Here is a 19,542-nt window from a genome sequence, read left to right as displayed (position 1 = left end):
AGAGGATATGTTATCAGGTGCTCAAAGATACCTCAGAGCAAGTAAGCTTCATCGTATTTTCCTTAAATTGCTAGAGGGGTTAACTGAATCTTTCAATTACTTGAAAACCAACTATGTACTACACCTCACAAAGACTGAGAGACTGCTGAAATTCTGAAGCCCTTGTCTAGCCTCTTTGCTTCTCAAAATAAAAAAAAAAAAGATCACCTCCTTTCCTCTCCTTATCCAGCTCAGTAGTTACAAAGGTACTATTTAATTAGGCAGAGCAGCCAGCAGAGTGGGCTCTCCTGTGAGCCCCTGCTCATCCGGGCTTCCAAATAGAATAGTACCATAGCTATTCTGTCTGAAGATCCCGTGTCCTCAGAATACAAATGGAAACTTTTTCACCTTCCTTCACTGTACTGTCTTTTCTTCCTTTTGTAGCAGCTGATAGAACCATGGCGATGACTCCCTCTGAAGCATTCCAGGCCCTCATGAATGGAATAACAAGCTGGGATGTCCCCACAGACCCCATCCCCAGTGAGCTCCTCCTCATCGGGAAGGCCTCCTTCCCAGTGATGGTGAATGACAAGGGCCAGGTGCTCATTGCTGCCTCCTCCTATGGCCAGGGTCGCCTTGTCGTCGTATCCCATGAAGACTACTTGTTGCATGCTGGCTTGGCTCCATTTCTTGCCAATGCAGTGGCTTGGCTCCGTGTCTCCCCTGAAGCTCCCACTAGGGTGCACCCATCCTTGGAACCCCTAGTGAACATCTTGAAGAATGCCGGGGTGGAGGCACAGACTGTGGCAGAACCTGGGGAGCCCCGGGGGGCTTACTGTATCAGTGCCTACCATGACACCTTGACTGAGAAACTCATCCAGTTTGTGAAAAATGGTGGGGGCTTGCTCATTGGGGGCCAGGCCTGCCAGTGGGCCAGTCAGCACGGCTGTGGCAAAGTGCTGTCCAGTTTCCCTGGGAATCTGGTGACAAGCATCGCTGGAGTGTACTTCACTGATGTCTCTGGGGACAGAGCCCACTTCGAAGTCTCTACCAAGGTGCCCGACATCCCACTCCATGTGAGGTGAGTAATGCTTTCTTAAGAAAATTCTGGTTCTTGACAATTTTCTGTATAGGACAGGAGAAATTAGTCACTATGGAATGGAATGATTTCCAATTGTCGTTGTAATTATGGCCTATGGTAGTTAAGGAATGATGTTATCTGTTTTCCACATGGGAACTGAATGGCTTGAAGAGGAGGTATTTTGCAGGTTTGGGTTTATCTTTGTTTTGTTTAGCCCAGGCCCTCTCAATTACAAATACATAAAGGACCTGAGAAGTATAAAACAATTGTGTATGATGTCGTTACAGTTAATACCTGATTCTCTTCCTTTTACCTCATGCCACTATTCCGTCTCGTAACCCTGGTGCACAGTGTGCTAGGCAAACACTGAGTCTGTGAATGAATAGAAAGTCAGGTCCTGGTATTCCAGGTGGTATGGAAAATGCGCTTGACTAAGTCCCATTACCTTGCACTGAGCAACTTTTCTCTTTGGAAGAAGATTGGCATCATTGGGAGAAGGTTACACCTAAAAGAAAGTGGAACAGTACCATAAAGATAGAGCCAGAGGAAGTCCTCTGTATTTCTTTCTGTAGTGGAGTAGAATTCTCTATAAAGAGCCAAGGAAAATTTGATGAGTAAAGAAGTATTTTTATAATCTTATGAGTTGATCACATGTACTATAGCTCTTGTATGACTGAATCCCAAGAAATAGTTAGGGCAAAACTCTTCCTCGTTTATCATTTGTCTGACTATGCCTTGTGCTTTGGCACAGGTGAACAGTTTCCTGTGGAGTGACTATAGCATAATTTAATCATGAAAATTTAGAGATAATTACCTATTCCTTAAGGTTTCAAATGGGATATTTATGTGCCGTTGTACACACAATGCTTTTTCAGCAGTCTTAGAAGGTGAATAGCTAGTTCAGAAATGTTTGCTTTTGTAATGTTGATGAATATTGTTAAACTGCCATTGTAATAGGTGACTTACACTTATAGCAAGATATAGTCCAGACTGTCTCTGTTACTGGATGAAGTTTTGTTTTTCAGTACAAAATCTGAAGATGTTATATGTGTTTCTCTTATTATAAATACACAGGATATTTTTGTACATTTATAGTAATTCCTGTTTCTTCATTAAAATGCAGCTTTTTGTATTCTTTATTAATCTACTTTTTCTCTTTTTCTTATTGGCTGATAAATATTTCTTCCACATTATAGATACCACTTGCCATTTAACATGCTTCAAATATTTCCAATATTTGTTCTTCACTTCTACTTTCGGCTTATTTGTATTAGTCATAGTCAAATTTACCAGTCTTTTTTTGTGTGTGTGTTCATAAAATACTTTATTGCTTACAAAAAATTTTTCCCATTCCAAATTTGGTAATACATTTCCAGATATTTTTTCTTGTGTTTTTGTCTGTTTCTTTTTTGTCTTTTTGAGACAGGGTCTTGCTACACAGTTCAGGCTGGCCTTGAGCTCACTGTGTAGCCCAGGCTGGTCTCAAACTTGCAACAATCCTCCCACTTCAGTCTCTCAAGTGCTGAGATCACAGGCATGTGCCACCACATCTGTTTCCTTCTAGGGTTTTTATAACTAAATGTCTTACATTAAGATATTATAACCATAGGGATCATTGTTTTATGTCATATATATCAAGCGTTCTCCATTAGAACCATTCTGTGGCCTGTTAGCTTCTGGGCAACATAGGTACTGGTGAGGACCAGACAAGGAAGGGAAACTTTAGTGTGTATTTATAGCACCTAGCTGTTGTCACTTGAACTCTGCCTCTTGTCAGATTAGATTTTCATAGGATCACAACTGCACAGGAAGTTGAGGCTGAGTGCTTCTTATGAAGAATGTAATACCTAATGATCTGAGGTGAAGTTGTGGTGATGATATTAGCCCTCGGGAGTAGCTCCAAATGCAGGTTGACATTAACAAAGAGGTTTGACTGCAAAGAGATCATAATAAATCAGATGCTTGCAGGATTATTATATCAAAACCCTATAGTGGCCCCATTCTCTGGTGCCAAAATGGCTGGGAAATGTTGATACAAATTTTTCTAAATGTATCACCAATGATGACAGCAACATTTATTGAAAAAAATCAACATTCTACTCACTGGTTTTAAATATTGCGTTTCTGTGTAATAAGCTCTCATATGTATAGGAATTTGTTTTTCAAGTCTTTCCTCTGCATCATTGACCTAATCTTCTAATTCTGGGCACTCAAACTCTGAAGAAACTTTTTTGTGTGGGGAAAGAAACTCTTTTCCATATTGCTGTAATGCATCTAAACATTTCCATAATTTCTTATGTGCTTTTATATACAGACATTTATATATGAAACCTTCGCACCAAGTAATCAAATTCCAATAAAATATGTTGTGATCCTCAGCAGGACTATATTTAGTTTAGAGACTCTTTAAAGGTAATTCACATTCAAAAACATTGAACTGATTCAATTAATTATATGTATCTTCATTTATTCAACAATTCCTTTACATTCTTTATAAATTTTTAAAGACTTCAGCAAAAAAATGTTTGTAGAAGTCTTGTCAGAATAGACTTGACAATTCTATATTTTTATGCTTTTGAATTAAAAATTGTAATTTATATGTCAAAATTATAATTCCTGTTTCCTGGTTAATAGAACAATTATTGAATTTTGTGACTATATTGTGTTCAAATATCCTAAGTCCTTTAGTTAGTTATAGTATTTTGTCTCAGTTGATTCTCTTAAGTAGTCTTCACAGGAAATATTGGAAATTTTAGGCACTCAATTTTTTTTTTATTTTAAGGGGAAAAAGGAAAAAAAACACAAGAAAAAGAAGAAACAAAAGAGACAAACAGCAATAACAAAAACCCCCAGAACAATAACAATATAGGCTTTCAAAACAAGGTGATAGGAATTTAACAGGTTATTTGGCTTAGTTATCTTCAAAAGACTTACTCAGATTACTAACTATAGACATGCAAAACTGATTTAATCCTATGAACATAACAACTTTGTCCCAAGCACTAATAGAATTAGTAGTACAATCATCCTAGCTTTCTTAAGAGTATACATACAAAATTATATCTTGTTTCTTTTCCCTTGCTTCTTGTCTCCTTTTCCCTATCGAAGTTATTTTTGCCCTTTGAGCAATTTCTTAACACAATATTTATTGAAGACTTTGGATCTTGTTTATGCTTTCAGTTTCTTACATCAGGGAGAGAACAGAATTTACACATGTGAGCTTGACTTATTTCACTTACGACTATGGTCTTAAATCGTATCCATTTATTCATAAAAGCCTCAGTGTGGTCATTCTTTATACCTGAGTAGCACTCCATTGTATAAAAATACCACTCTTTTTTATCCATTCCTCAGTTGATGGGCATTTGAGTCATTTCCAAGATTTGGCTATCACAAATTGTGCTGCCATAAACACAGATGCACCTATGTCACTTTGGGGTGATGCTTTCTATTCTTCTGGGAATATGTCCCCAAATGGGATAGCTGGATCAAATGGGACTTCCAACCCCAGCTTTTTGAGGGACCTCCACACTGATTTCCACAGTGGTTGCACCAGTCTACACTCCTACCAACAGTGCAGAGGAGTTCCTTTTCTCACATAGCCTCTCCAGCATTTGTTATTGGTTGTTTTCTTGATTCTGGTCACTCTTTCTGGAGATGGAATCTCAGTGCTGTTTTAATTTTCATTTCTTTAATAACCAATGATGTTGAACATTTCTTCTGATATTTATTTCCCGTTTGTATTTCTTCAGCTAGAAAATGAGTATTTTTCTCAGATGCCCATTTTTGGACTGGGTCTTTGAACTTTGGGGACTGATTTTTTTTTTTTTTTTGCTTCTTTATATGTTCTAGATAGAAGTCTTCTGTCTGAGGAAGAATTAAGACTTTTTACCAATTTGTGGGTTTTCTTTTCACTCTATTGGAGATTTCTTTTGACATGCAAAAACATTTTTAATAAAACTAAATTTCAGTGTTTCTTTTTTAATATTTAGATCTTTGATCAGTTTTGACTTTAGTTGAATGCATGATGATAGGCGTTGGTCTACTTTTAGTTTTTGTTATGTGGAGAGCCAGTTTTTCCAACACCACTTATTAATGAGACTGTCTTTCTTCCAGTGTTCATGTTTGGTCCCTTTGTAAAAGATAAGGTGGTTGAGTGTGTTTGTAGTTGTGATTGTATTTTCTAATCTATTCCATTGGTCTTCAGGTCTGGTATTATTCCCGGTAACATGCCGATTTTATCACAGTAGCTTTGTAGTAAAACTTCCAGTCAGGGATTGTGATGCCTCTTACCTTGCCTTTGTTGCCCAGAATTGCCTTTGCTATTCTAGGTCTCTTCTGGTTCCAGATATATTTTCGGAACGATTTCTCTAGGTCTGTGAGGTATACAAATAGTATTTTGATTACAATTGCATTAAATCTGTATAACAATTTTGGGGCAATGGCCATTTTAATAATGTTTATTCTTCCTATCCATAAACAAGGAATGTCTTTCCATTTTCTGCAATGTTCTTTGATTTTTTTAGAGTACTGTAATTTTCACTGTATAATTCTTTTTTTACTTCCTTTTTTAGATTGGTTCCTAGGTATTTCATTTTTTTGGATGCTATTGCAAAGGGTGTGATTTCTTTAATTTCTCTCAGTGTGAGTTTATTGCTTGTGTACAGGAATGCTATTGATGTTTGAGTGCTGACTTTGTATCCAGCTTTATTCCTGAAATTAGTTATTACATCTAAATGCCTTTCAATGGAGTTTTGGGGGTGTTCTATGTAGAGTATCATGTTATCTGCAAATAATGATAATTTTTCTTCCATTCTCATCCTTATTCCTTTTATTTCTCTCTCTTGTCTAATTGCTCTAACAGTTCTAGCACTATATTGAATAGGAGTGGTGATAGTGGACAGCCTTGACTTTTTCCTGATGTTACAGTGAAAACTTTCAGTTTTTGACCATTAATATGATGCTGTTGGACTGTCATAGATGGCTTTTATCAGATTGTGGTAAAGGCGATCCATTCCAATTTTCCATAGGGTTCTTATCATGAACTAGTGTTGGACTTTATCAAAAGCTTTTTCTGCATATATTGAAGCAATCATGGGAATCTTGTCTTTGACTCTATTGATATGGTGCATTACATTTATTGATTTGCATATGTTGCCCACCCCTATATTCTTGCAATGAGTCCCACTTGTTCATAGCATATAATTTTATTGGTGACTTGCTGCATTCTGTTTGCCAATATTTTACTGAGGTTTTTTGCATCTATGTTCATTAACAAGGTTAGCTTGTAATTCTCTTTTTTGATTTAGCGTTTCTCTGGTTTTAGTATTAGGGTAATATTTGCTCCCAGGAATGAATTAGGGAAAATTACTTGTCTTTTATTTTCATTGAAGAGTTTGAGGAGTGTTGCCATTAAGTGTTCCTTGAATTCCTTGTAGAATTCATCTGTGAATCCATCAGGACCTCAGCTTTTCTTTGTTGGTAATGTTCTAATTACATTTTTGGTTTTGTCTTTCTCTGGTTTTGGTGTTAAGGTAATACTTGCTTCAGTAAATGAGTTACAAAGAATTGCTTCCCTTTCGATTCCACTGAAGAATTTTAGGAGTGTTGGTATTAAGTCTTCTTTGGATTTCTTATAGAATTCAGCTGTGAATCCATCAGGACCAGAACTTTTCTTTGTTGATAAGTTTCTAATTACATTTTTAATTTTATGCACTGAAATTGGGTTATTCAGTTTCTCCTCATCTTGTTCCAGCTTTGGTAATTCATACATTTCTAGGAGTCTGTCCATTTCTTCTGTGTTATCAAACCTATGAGAGTAAAGGTTTTTGAAGTAGGTTATGATAATCTTTGATATTTCCACAGAATCTATAGTGATTTCTCCCCTTTCGATTCTGTATTGTATTTGAATTTTTTGTTTCCTTTTTAAAAATAAGGTTGTCTAGGGGCTTATCAATTTTATTTATTCTTTAAAAAACTAGCCCTTTGATTAATTAATTCTTTGTATTTTTCTTAGTTTCAATTCTGTTAACTTCTCTGATTGTTGTAATTTCTTCCCTTCTTATGCTTTGAATTTGACTTGCTCTTCTTTTTCTAGATGTTTGAGATGTAGTCTCAGGTTATTTATTTGTATTCACTCTGTTTTTGTGATGTGGGAATTCACTGTGGTAAATTTCCCTCCGAGGACTGCTTTTGTTGCATCCCACATGTTCTAGTAAGTTGTATTTTCATTTTCATTTGCTTGTACATATGGTATAATTTCTTCTATAACCCATTGATTGTTTAGGAGTGTATTATTTAATTCCCATGTGTTTATGGAGTTTTTGCAGTTTCTTTTTTATTAATTTGTATTGTATGTAGTGTCCTTCTTTACCTGTTTTGATCTTTTTTGTTTGAGTTGACATTATTTGCAAAGAGAATAGCTACCCCTGCTCTTTTTGGGTCCCTGTTGCATGAAGTATTATTTTCTATCCTTTGACTTTCTGTCTATGGATTTCCTTTTGGATCAGATGGGTTTCCTGTATACAGCATATGACTGGATGTTGTTTCTTGGTCCAATCTGCCAGGCTGTTTCATTTAATTGGTGAATTGAGGTCATTTAGATTAATAATTATTTGGCTTATTTTTGTCATGTTCTTTGTGTTGTTGGTTTTTTGCCTTTCTCCTTGAAAAGGGTTTGGTAGCTGTGCTTTGTCATTTTATTCTGTTGGTGTACTTGAAGTTGTAGTTATTTTTATGTCTATCTAGAATATATTTCAATATTCTCTATAGGGTTGGTTTAGTGGTCATGAAGTTCTTCAGCTGTTCTTTGTCATAGAATTTTCTTATTTCTCCATCTATTTTAAAGGATAGTTTTGCAAGGTACATCAATCTGGGTTGGAAGTCATTTTCCTTTAAGATTTGTAATATTTCAATTCCTGCCTCTTGACTTGATTGCTTGTGCTGAGAAGTCTGCTGTGATTGCGATAGGCTTTCCTTTATAGATGATTTGTTCATTTTCTCTGACACCTTTTAATATTCTGTTTTTATGTTGAATTTCTGAGATGTTGATACTATATATGTGGGTGTAGATTTATTTTGGTTATGGCTAACTGGAGTTCCATATGCTTCCCTTATCGGTATGTCAGTTTCTTTTCCCACTTCTGGGAAATTTTCTGCTATTGCTTCTGCAAACAGTCTTTGTGTATCATTTCTGTTGCCACTTGCTTTTTTGTTTACACTTATCAATCTTATTTTATTTTTCTTTGCATGGTCTTGCAACTGTTGAATAGTTATTTCCTGATTTCTTGGGTTTTTTTTTTAAAGATCTTTCCTTTCTTGTTCACTAGCTGCAATCTTGTCTTCAAGGTCAGAAAGTCAATCTTCATAGTCATTCAAATAGTTCTGCCAGCTTTTGATGCAATTTTTCATTCCTGCATATCTCTTTAAATCTATTTCATGCATTCTAATTCTTTCTTATATTGTTCATTCAATATTTCCATCATTTTGCAGTATTTCTATTATGTTTATCATTTCTTGTTTTACCTGAGAGATTATTTCTGATCTGAGTTCCTTTACAGATTCATGGAGTTGTTTCTTACTTCAGTTGTTATCATTTCAGAAGTTTCAGATTTATAGTTTCTTCTATGCCCATCTCTCCTAGGCTTGTTTGGTATGGGCTGGAGGTTTGAGATTGCATATTTCTCTTTTATTTTGTCATTTTCCTGTATTCTCCCCAGGGCAGCTGAATGCAATGTGTAAGTTGTTTCCTGTGTTGAGGATGGCTGTCCATACTGGAGTGAGTTTCTCCAGCTGTGTGTGAGTCATTAAGCAGGCCTTACCAGGTCCCTAGTGGTACTTGGAGTCTCCCAAATGGATAGAGTATGTTGGGTGGACCTCTAGCATGCCCCATACCATGCAATGATGCTTCCTGGCTGATTGGGCATGCATGTCAGGGCCCTACCAGATCCCAAGTTGGTTCTCACACTGTATAGCTAAGTGGTGAGTGCTTTGTAGGCCTTCAGCTCATGCCACACAGCACACCAATGCTTCCCAGCTACGTGGAGTCACTGGTTGGGGCCCTACCAGGACCCAAAGGGCACATCAATGTTCCTCAGTTGCTTGGGGTTGCTAGATAGGGCCCCACCAGGTTCCAAGTGGGTCCTCAAGGCTGCACAGCTAGATGGAGTACGCTATGTGGGCCTTAAGTTGTGTACTGATGCTCCTAGTTGCTTGGGGTCACTGAGCAGGGTCCTACCTGGTTCCAAATGGCATATTAAGGCTGGATGGCTAGGTGGAGTATGCTGTGCAGGCCTTCATCTTGTGCCACATCGTGCATCAAAGATCCACTAGTCACTCAATCTTAATGTTTCTTTTTTACATTATCTGAGACATTCATTCATATGACAAAGAGCAATAATAAAGGATTCTTTGCTTGCTTGCTTGCTTGCTTGCTTGTTTGTTTTGCTTGATTGAACAGGCATACTATTGTTTTATTCTAATGGATACATTTCTATTCAGTTAATTGAGTTTTCTTCCATTTATGACTTAGCTTTTTATTTTGTTATTTTATTGAAGCTTCGAAAAAGAAAAATCTTTAGGAAAATCATCCTGATAAGAATGAGTGAATTTATTTTCTCAATTTGTAAATATTCTATGTCACTTTAAATGAATCAGAGCTCTTAACTTCCTACACTGTATGGATATATATATATGAATATATATATGGTTTTATATATATATATATATACATATATATTTAAAGATAATAAAACCCTACAAAACAAAAAACAATGAAGCCAATCAAAAGAAAACAGTGAAAGTGGTACAGAATTTTAAAGCAGGATAATAGGAAATTAACAATGGCCATCATTGTATCTCATGATATCTTCATAATAATTGTCCATTCCATCAGACATAATAAAATCAAATAAAACAGAATAATACCAATCAAAACAGAATATTGATTAATAAAAACAACAAATTAGAACAAAACCAAACAGTGAAAACAATATTGGATTTCAAAAACAAGACAGCAGAAAAACTCCCGTATTTGCTATGTTGCATACTATTATTCACCTAATAGATGCTCAGACTACCCAGGCCTGCAAAGTCAATCAAACAGTACAAGCATTCAGTTGTTTTTGAACCTCAGCTGTTGTCAACTCAGCCTGTCCTCTGAACCAACCATTTGCTTGCAAGGAGGTGATGGAGGTGTTCTTGATTCACAACCTGCACATTGGCTGGCTCATGGGAATGGCTTACCCAGTGACTTCTTGATTTTGATGTGTTACTCCCAGATACAGCATGGCTTTTCTGTATGAATATATTTTAGAAGGCTTTGCCCTCCAACAAAGTTTTCAAGAGTCAAATGAAAGGAATTGTGTACCATTAAACTTAATTTTAAAAGTTTATCATGTTTTTACTATATATTGTAACTTGATTTCAGTAGTTGGTATAAGCATCAGTGTTCATCCATAGAAAATCTCAATCATAAAGGCAGGCTCTACACTCCTGCACTAAATCCTTGGCCAAGAATTGATGTTTCAACTGTAGCTATTGATTGATAGGAAATAAAGAAGAAAATATGAAAAAATTTTTTCAGTTGTATGCGGAAAATGAATTAAGAAGTAATTTATGGTGGTCAGAAAAAATGTATGCAAGCAAAAAAAGTAAACAAACATTCATCATTGTCAACTCTATTACAAATCACACTCTAATAACATTGTAGTAATTACTTTCTAGTTGCTGGAACCCAATACTCAATACTTGATAACCATAAATTAACAGAAGAGAAGTTTCTTTTGGTTCACAGTTTATAGAAGATTCTGTCCATAGTCAGCTGATTCCAAGACTGCAACATGGCACAGAGACATAGAAGAGGATGTATTTGTTCAAGGCATGACTGCCAGAAGCAGAGAGGGATCAAGGGACTAGGAGGGTTATATACCATCCCAGTGACTCTCCTGGTCCTATCAGGTTTCAATTTCCAACACCACACCCAGCTATAAAGTCATCAGTGGATTAATCCAGTGACTAGTATCACACACCTACAATCAAATCACCTCCTAAAAGTCCCACCTGTGAATTTATGAGGCTTCAGGGGGACATTAAGCTATAAAGCAAAACACTCATCTAAATAATTTTATGTATTTTAAATAACATTAACAATATCATTTTTCTATGTACATTGTTTTTGTAAGTTATGTTTTTCATTCATTTCTTACTGGTTTTTAACACAACTGTGCCTAAGTGTATTCAGAAACACCATATTTGTGACACCTATGCAAATTCAATTTAATGCATGCTATTGAGATATTTTATCTCATTGTTTGAAATATGCTAATACTTTTACTTGACTTTATAATAAGAAGTAGACTGAACATTTTTACCCATATAATAATTTCAGAAGGATTATTTGAAAAAAAGGTGGAGATTTATGTATAACTCAGTTTTAGAGCTCTTGCCTGACATGTGCAAGGCCTAGAGTTCAACTTCCATAAGAGTGAATTTTTTAAATAAGTAAAAAACTACAAAAAAAAACATAATAAAAGGTCATCTAAAACTCTGACAAGAATGATTTGAAAAATTCACTGCCTTTTTTTGTGTATGCATGCCCATCTATGTAGTCTACATACTTTAGCCATAGAAATGATAGCCGTTTTTTCAGGCATGGTTTATTTCATATGTTAATGGTTTAAATAAATTTTTAAATTAAAATAGGGATGGATGTTAGTTGAGACAGCACTTCATCTGTGAAAATATTCACTGAGAACATATATGCACATTTCAAGATATAGTATGACTACATGTAAAAATCTACACTTTTTAAATATTGAATACCATCAATCAAACAGATTTTAAAATGATCAAAGATTAAGATAATAATGTCTTTTGTTTCCTCTTGAAATTTTTATAGCAAATGAATTAGTGCCTTGGGTGTTCTCAGCTTTTTTATTAGATGCTCTCTTTCTACCGGCACTAATGTGGGTAATATCTCATTTACAGGTGTGGAGAGGATTTCAGCCAGGATAAGCAGCAGCTCTTGAAAGACCTCACCACGCTGGACATCAGTGGAACAGCAGTACCCTCAAGGATCCTGGTGTTTGGGGAGTTGGCCTTCCCCCTTGGAATAGATAACTCATCCAACTGCTTTCTTGCAGCTGCTCGCTATGGCTGTGGCCGTGTGGTAGTGTTAGGCCACGAAGTTTACATCATGAGCAAAAAAATGAGCCCATTTATAGTAAATGCTTTGCACTGGCTGTCAGAGAAGAAGAAAGGCAAGATTGGACTTCAAAATAAATTTAAAGTTCTGGGCCCTATGTTGTCAAATAATAAGCTGGAGTGGAGTGTAGCACAACATTTCATCAGGGACTTGAGTGTCTTTTGCTGTCAAGAACTTAACAGCAAGAATGTCAAGGAGATAGAGGAATTTGTGGCAGAAGGTGGAGGACTGATGATGGGAACACAGCTGTGGTGGCACAGCTATATGCACCCAGGATTTAATTGCATGCGCCATCCAAGTAACCAGTGCCTTGAAAACTTTGGTCTTGCCATCTTAGATGATACAGCCAATCAAGGATGCTTCCCAGTCTCCAAGCCAGGAATGAACAACTACCACTTCCTCAGAGCTCTATCCCAGTTTGAGGCAATGCTATATGAAAAGGGGAAGAACTTAGAAAAGAAATGCATAGATAATTTAATAAGAGATTGTAAATATATGTTTCAAATCCAACATAAGAACATCCCCATCTATGAGTCTATGAAGAATCATGTCATCAAAATGGTCAAATGGAAGGGCTTACCAGTCATAAACAAGAAAAAGAGTGTCAAGAATGGAAGCCCTGAGGCTGTCCTGATATCCATGGCTTGCTCACTGGTCAAAGCAGGAAATGACAGCAATCTATTCATCAGTGATCCATCCTTTCTTTCTCCCACAGAACTTCCCATCACTGTTGAGATCAATAAAGGCACGTAATGGAGAAAATGCCCTGGGTTGTGTGGGGACTAGGGGAATGGTGGGCTAGACTGCTTCAGCAGTACTCCACTGTCCTTTCTCCTGAGAAAGGCCATCTCTTTTTTTTTTTTTACCTTAAACTTTTAAGAAGAGGGAATTGCGGAATTGTAAACAAGGTATGAGGGATCTGTGTGACAGCCTTGGTGAGTTAAAGTGTTCAAGAGATCCTGTCACCCAGGGAGGGACTGTGGAAATCTGTACAAAGGTAGAACCTTTGGCAATTGAAGTTCTCAGCCTTTTTATGATTCTTATCAGGGCACTGCAGTTCTCGTGTGAGCACTGGACTCTACTTATGTGCAGGACAGATTGCAGAAGTTTCACTGCCTGAGACTGCTCTTGTTGCCAAACTGAAGGTACGATTCCAGCCCCTGTCTCAGAGAGGCTAATATTTCCTGACCACTTAGTTGTTGTCTACAGGATTCAGGATGGTCTCACCAAACCCACTAGGGAAGAAAATACTACCTCATTTTATACACAAGCAAAATATTCACAAAAGGCTGAACATTTTCATAAATTCTAAGTGTAGTATAGCATATAAAACACAAGACAGAGCATGGCACGTAATAGATGAACATAAAAGATAGTTTTGTCTTATCTTTAGCACAGTGCCAAAGCTTTGCTGAGCATTATTTTTGCCTGTAATAGTTAAAACACCCATATGTTGTTCAAGCTGCAACCCAAGTGTAAATGAAAGGATTCCTTCCACAGTGCTTTCTTATCTGAGACTCACTGGAAATGTCAAATGCATAGTTAGTAGTTGGTTTTTATAGTCAAACTTTGCCTTGGAAATGATTTTGTACATTTTTTTCAAAAGTCCAAAATAACAAATAATTATAATGAAAAATGGGTGCCCAAGAGACAGTGGAAAGGCAGAAGTGATTTTCCGTTTATTCAAGTGAAACTTGTCACTCTGGGATGATTCTTCCCTCCATCCAAGACAGAATTCTGTCCTTAAACACTCATGCGCTGTCCCTACATGGTATCCTTCACATTCAGAGATATTCATTCTGTGTCCTGAGTGATCTAATGAGCTGTGCTCTTGGTGACAGATACTCATTGGCTGCCAAACGGACAACATAAGTCATCATGCTAATTATCTGCGTCCACCCATGGTGACACACGAGTTCCTTTTAGATCAAGCCAAGAAGCACATCTCCTGGCTCTGGGGGGGCCTCCTGTACATCCTCGTACCATCTTCTTACAAACTGGGTACAGTGCCAGTCACCATTAAGGGTGCTGTGGCAGCTCCATACTTCAAATTGGGTAAGTAGGAGATTCCGGTCACCATAGGATCTAGACCAGATGCAAGTCTAGAGGGAGATGGAGCAGTGATTTGAGGGAGGTTGAGAGTCTAAGGGAAGAAGGGGATGAACTACCAGGGTGAAAGTGGGCTGAGCAATAAACATACTGTCTGGAGATACCTGAGAGGAAGATGGGAAAGGCCAGGGGTTTGTTTCACTTCATAACAAGAAAAGACTTTGATTCATTACCAGATTTTTCTTAATAGGTGATCTTACAAATGCTACAGTGGGAAGTGGGGAAGAGTGGTATGGCACAGGCTGTCTATTCCTTACTCCAGGTAAGACATCTCAGGAGGACTGGAAGAAGCTTACCGAAAAGAATGAAGTTCCATGGGGAGAGCTGGCCACGGATAACATCATCCTGACAGCACCAACTCCAGACCTCCTCCAAGTGAAAGACCCCGCATCTCTACTGCAGCTCTGGGACGAGATAATGAAGGCTGTGGCCCACCTAGCTGCCAAACCTTTCCCTTTCCACAGACCAGAAAGGATTGTTTTAGATGTTCAGATCTCAGCTGGTGGGTGCTCTGGGGGAAAACCTGAAATTTCTGTTTTCAAATTGAACAAATAGCATTGAATTGCAAAGCATAATTTTGTGGCAATTCTGAGAAAAGTCAGGCATAACGAAATGGAGGACAATATTCACGTGGAGCCATGTAAATTATTATTTAAATCTCCCAAGAAATGATATGTCATGGAACAAATAAGAATGAAATAAAATAAGAGTGGGATCTTTATTTGTGCCCTCATGGCTCACAGAAGACTCAAGTGGGATAAGAATTGGTATAAAAGGAGGAGAAGGGCAGAGACAGTCTTGAGCCGAATCAAGAGGTTTTGTTAAGTCTTGAGAAATCTGGAGAAAATGTAGGCAGCAGAGAAAAATGAAGAAGCCTGATGTCCATCTTCAGGTATTCAATGTGATCAATAAAAGGTATCTGGAGAAGTTGGAAAAGGGAGAATTTTTCTATTTTCCTTCAGAGTCCCCAGCACAGAGCATCAAGGCATGGAGACTTCAAGCACCTAAAAATGGGGACAGAATGAACAAGGATGCTCAGGGTTCCACTTCATATACACTTATTACTCAGGACTAAGTGGGAAGAAAAATTCTAAGAAAATAAGGAGGTAGATAAAGTAGGCAGCAAAAGAGATTGTTCAGAGAATAAAGCCAGATGCTACTAATCAGTGTAGGATTGCACACTGTGTTCTAGTATTCTGGGTGATGCAGAAGGTATTATTAACTAAAAGGATAATGTGTCATCTCTTTTTTCTTGTTGCTTTCTTCAGGTATTTTGCATTCTGGATACCCAATCATGTCAATAATGGAAGAAGCACCAAATATCCTTAATGAAAAAAAAATAAGAGCCGGTGGTCTATGGGGTGCCTTGCATGAGTTAGGCCACAACCAACAAGCAGGTGGATGGAACTTCCCTCCTCATACCACTGAAGCCACCTGCAACCTCTGGTCTGTCTATGTGAATGAGACGGTTCTAGGTGTCCCCATGTCTCACGCCCATTCTGCTCTCACTCCTGAAAGGCGGAAACAGAGGATAGAACATTACCTGCAAAAGGGAGCACCCCTGAAAATCTGGAATGTATGGACAGCTCTGGAAACATATCTTCAGGTACTGAGAAAATACAGAGAAATAGAGAAACCACCAGACCCTAAAGGCCCTACAACTCCTTCACCCTGCCTACCAGCTGAGGAAGTGGGAAATGAAATATAAGAGACTGGGTAGCATGGTGACAGTTCTTGGTGGTTCAGGTATTACTGACCTGAAGTGGATGATGGGTAGATACTGAAGTGTTTTCCCTCTCCACTCCGCCAAACAAACTATTGGAAATAAGTGAAGCACCTGAAATTATTATGAAAATATAGCTTAATAACATGCCTCTGGTCAGATAATCATACAGTAAAGCTCAACTTTGCCAGTTACAGTAGTTATGAGCTTTATAACTTGCAAGATGAGGACATGAAGTAGCTCAATATATTTTTAGAAAATATAGTAACAATAGTGACCTGATTGGAAGTATTCAAACTAGCATTTTCTCAAACCTCCAAAAATAGGAAAGTACTGATCCATTATAAAGTAAATAATGCTATGTTTAATGACTTTTTAAATCTTCGCTTCCATTTTTTTGCTGGATATGGGAAATAGTTTGAGGGGCTGGGGACAAAATTCAGCAGCCCAGCATGTGTCTAGCAAGTATGAGGACCTGGAAGAAAAAAAGTAAATGGAAATATATTGAGGAACGTCATCCCCAAAGCCCATATTTTGGGCATAGAATCCCAAGACTAAAAGACATTAGCAGTCCCCTGTTGAATGTGTAACTTATTAGAAAGGACAGACCTGACTTTGTAATTAATCAGAAAAAAATAATCCTAAAACCTGGTTTCCATATAAAACCCCTGTGCTTCAGATACTATAGCATACTGTGTTCGGATTTTCATTCTGTCTTCATAACTCCAAAAGGTTTGAGATTCTTTTTGAACTAGACCATGTTACTTATGGATAAGTAGTCTGTCTGAACATGTTCAGGAGAAAGTCAAAATTTCAGCTAGGAAGTTGACATCCAACTTTCACGCAAAGATCCTGGAGATAGACTAACTTTGATGCTGTTGGCCAAGTCTCAACTGCCCTGGGAAACTCAGACTGAAATTCCCACCAGATGGAACCTCCTAGGCTCCTTACTTTCCACTGTCAACACCATGGTCAAAATCCAACTTCTAGTCCAGTAGCCTGGACTTCTATCTATAACCTGAGCTGATCCACCTTCCAAAATATGGCCAAATAAACCATCGGTTTCACCCTATCACCCATCAAAAACTGCCAGTTGCCTTCCAATAGAATACCAACCCTTGTATTATTCATGCTGTGCCTTACTGTTTGCCTCCAGTGACAACCTCCCCCCAGTTACTCAATATACTACAAATCCACATGAATTATATTTTTTAGAAGTCTTCCCTGTGATTCATGTTTCTTTGCCTTTAGCAGGAGTGCTTTTCCTTCTTGAAAGAATTTTGTATTTCTATACCTAAAATTTCTATACCTAAAAAACACCTGCTCATCTCTAATGTGACTCCATGAATATTTTCCTTGGAGATTTTGTTTACTTCCTTCCCATGTTACTTTTTGGTCCTAGCATATCTTTGCAAACCCACAATTCAGTTATTTGTTTAACCACTTATTTCCATTTCCATCTGTGACTTGGGTTCCAATCATATACCATGGTACTTCAATCAAGTACCATAGACTTTCAATCATGTTTCATTATAATTAGTATTGGAAATTTCCAAATGTCCCAGGCTGTGAACACATCAGAGCAATGAAGAAAGAATAATACTGAATGGCTGAAGTCTTGGGACTAGTTCTCAAGTCTGCTATTCACAAAAATCCTGGATTCTTAAATGATAGGCCAGGAATCTGGTCCTTCTAGCATTGATTCTTCTACAATCCCAGCTATCCACTTTACAACCTTTAGCTACACAAGATGAGAACATACAGTCATGTCAGGCAGATTCACATCTTATCACTAAGCTTAGATGTGAAGGAAATGACAATGCTGAACGTAACTGTCATTGTCTGGAAACCTATGAAGGCAGTTTTGAGAAAGCACAGATACTATGGCTGAGGCTGGGAGGTGGCAGAATAAAATATGTGCTCTTGTCACAGGAATAAGCTCTAAGAGGAGGGATAAAGACAGAGACACAGCTAAGAATGAAAGTGTTCCACTTTCTTCAAAGCTAATCAATGCATTGCATGTAGAAATTGCTCTGTGTTTAAAGATAGACTCTACCAACAGCAAATGCTGGCAGGACTGTGGGAAATAAGGAACACTTCCGCACTGTTGGTTATACTGTAGACTGGTGCAACCACTGTTGAAAATCAGTGTGAAGATTCCTTAGAAACCTAGAATTGAATGTCTCATTGAATCCAGCTACTTCATGTTTATATCAGCACAATTTGTAATAGCTGAATCTTGGAAACAGCTTAAGTGTCCAATGGCAGAATGGATTTTAAAAATGTGGTATTTTTATGCAATGGAGGACTGCTCAATGATAAAGAAGGACAAACTTGAGGCCTTTATAGGCAAATGGATGCAATTTGAGATCATACTTATAGGTGAATTAAAACAGACTCACATGTGTAAATAACATATTATCTCCCTAGTGTAAAAAACTGAAAGAGTAAATAAGATAAAAATGTATATTAAATATTATGAGAGTCCAGGGAAAGAATCTGCTCAACAGGAGAGAAAAACCTGGATAGGGAAAAGAAGAAAGAAGGGAAAGACTACACACACACACACATATGTACACATAAAAAGATAACTATATACTAATCTCAGTTCATCAAAAAGAATGGTTTTGCTTTCATTGTTTGAGTGATCATTTTTAAATTCCTACATCTTATAATCTGAACAACTACTTTGAAGATAACAATATGCAATATATTAACCTTTGTTAATCTATAATTTTGTTTTGAAATTCTGTATTATTGTTTTTATGCTTTTTTCATTCTAAAATTAAAAAATAGCAACACAACACACATACAAAAAGAAAGTGACTTTTCCAGGCTACATAATTATTCTGTCCCTTCCTTTTGTTCTGTTCCAGCTCAAGGAGGGTTTTGGCTGGAAGCCATTCACCCAGATATTTGCGGAGTACCAGAAGCTCTCTGGTATCCCGAAAAACAATGCTGGCAAGATGAACCTGTGGGTGGAGAAGTTTTCTCAAATCGTGAAGAAGAATTTGGCACCTTTCTTTCAGGCCTGGGGTTGGCCTGTGAGTAAGGAAGTGTCCAATAAATTGGCCTCGCTGCCAGAGTGGGAGGAAAACCCAATGAAGTCATATACCTCTGGCCCTAAGAAATTATATTCATCTGACCCCATGCAGTTATATGTATGTGATGAGGGAATGTGTAAAATTGTAGAAGAATTCTTTCTGGAAGATCAGTCATTGGATTCAGCAGAGTAATCTGCACTTAAATTTCAACTTTAGTTTTTTTTTTTTCTTTTTCTCAATCTTATTCCAAATTGCCTCAGTTCCTCTGCAAGACAAATATTAAAGAGTTAATATCAAAATTAGTCATATGTATAATTTGATCAATTTCTGATAGATCAATTCTTTAAATTTAAGTGATCATTTCTTGATTTATTTATTTAATGTTAGCAGTTTTTATTAGTAG

At 37.3% G+C, this 19,542-nt stretch overlaps 1 protein-coding gene across 1 annotated transcript; it reads left to right on the top strand.

Annotated features, from left to right (window-relative positions):
- The first annotated feature begins 429 nt into the window (after window positions 1-429).
- LOC100725322 (TRPM8 channel-associated factor 3-like) lies at window positions 430-19,331 on the top strand. Its single transcript, XM_003475302.3, has 7 exons — window positions 430-1,060; window positions 12,047-13,008; window positions 13,311-13,408; window positions 14,105-14,318; window positions 14,635-14,874; window positions 15,641-15,978; window positions 18,972-19,331. The coding sequence occupies exons 1-7, from the start codon at window positions 438-440 to the stop codon at window positions 19,329-19,331; spliced, it is 2,835 nt and encodes a 944-aa protein (XP_003475350.1). The 5' UTR covers window positions 430-437.
- The last annotated feature ends 211 nt before the right edge of the window (window positions 19,332-19,542 follow it).

This window comes from Cavia porcellus, unplaced genomic scaffold (assembly GCF_034190915.1).
Source record: "Cavia porcellus strain 051 isolate PalLab524CR breed Dunkin Hartley unplaced genomic scaffold, mCavPor4.1 scaffold_6, whole genome shotgun sequence".
NCBI lineage: Eukaryota > Metazoa > Chordata > Mammalia > Rodentia > Caviidae > Cavia > Cavia porcellus.
Note: the sequence above shows the minus strand (reverse complement) of the source record. Positions and strands in the feature narration are given on the sequence as shown.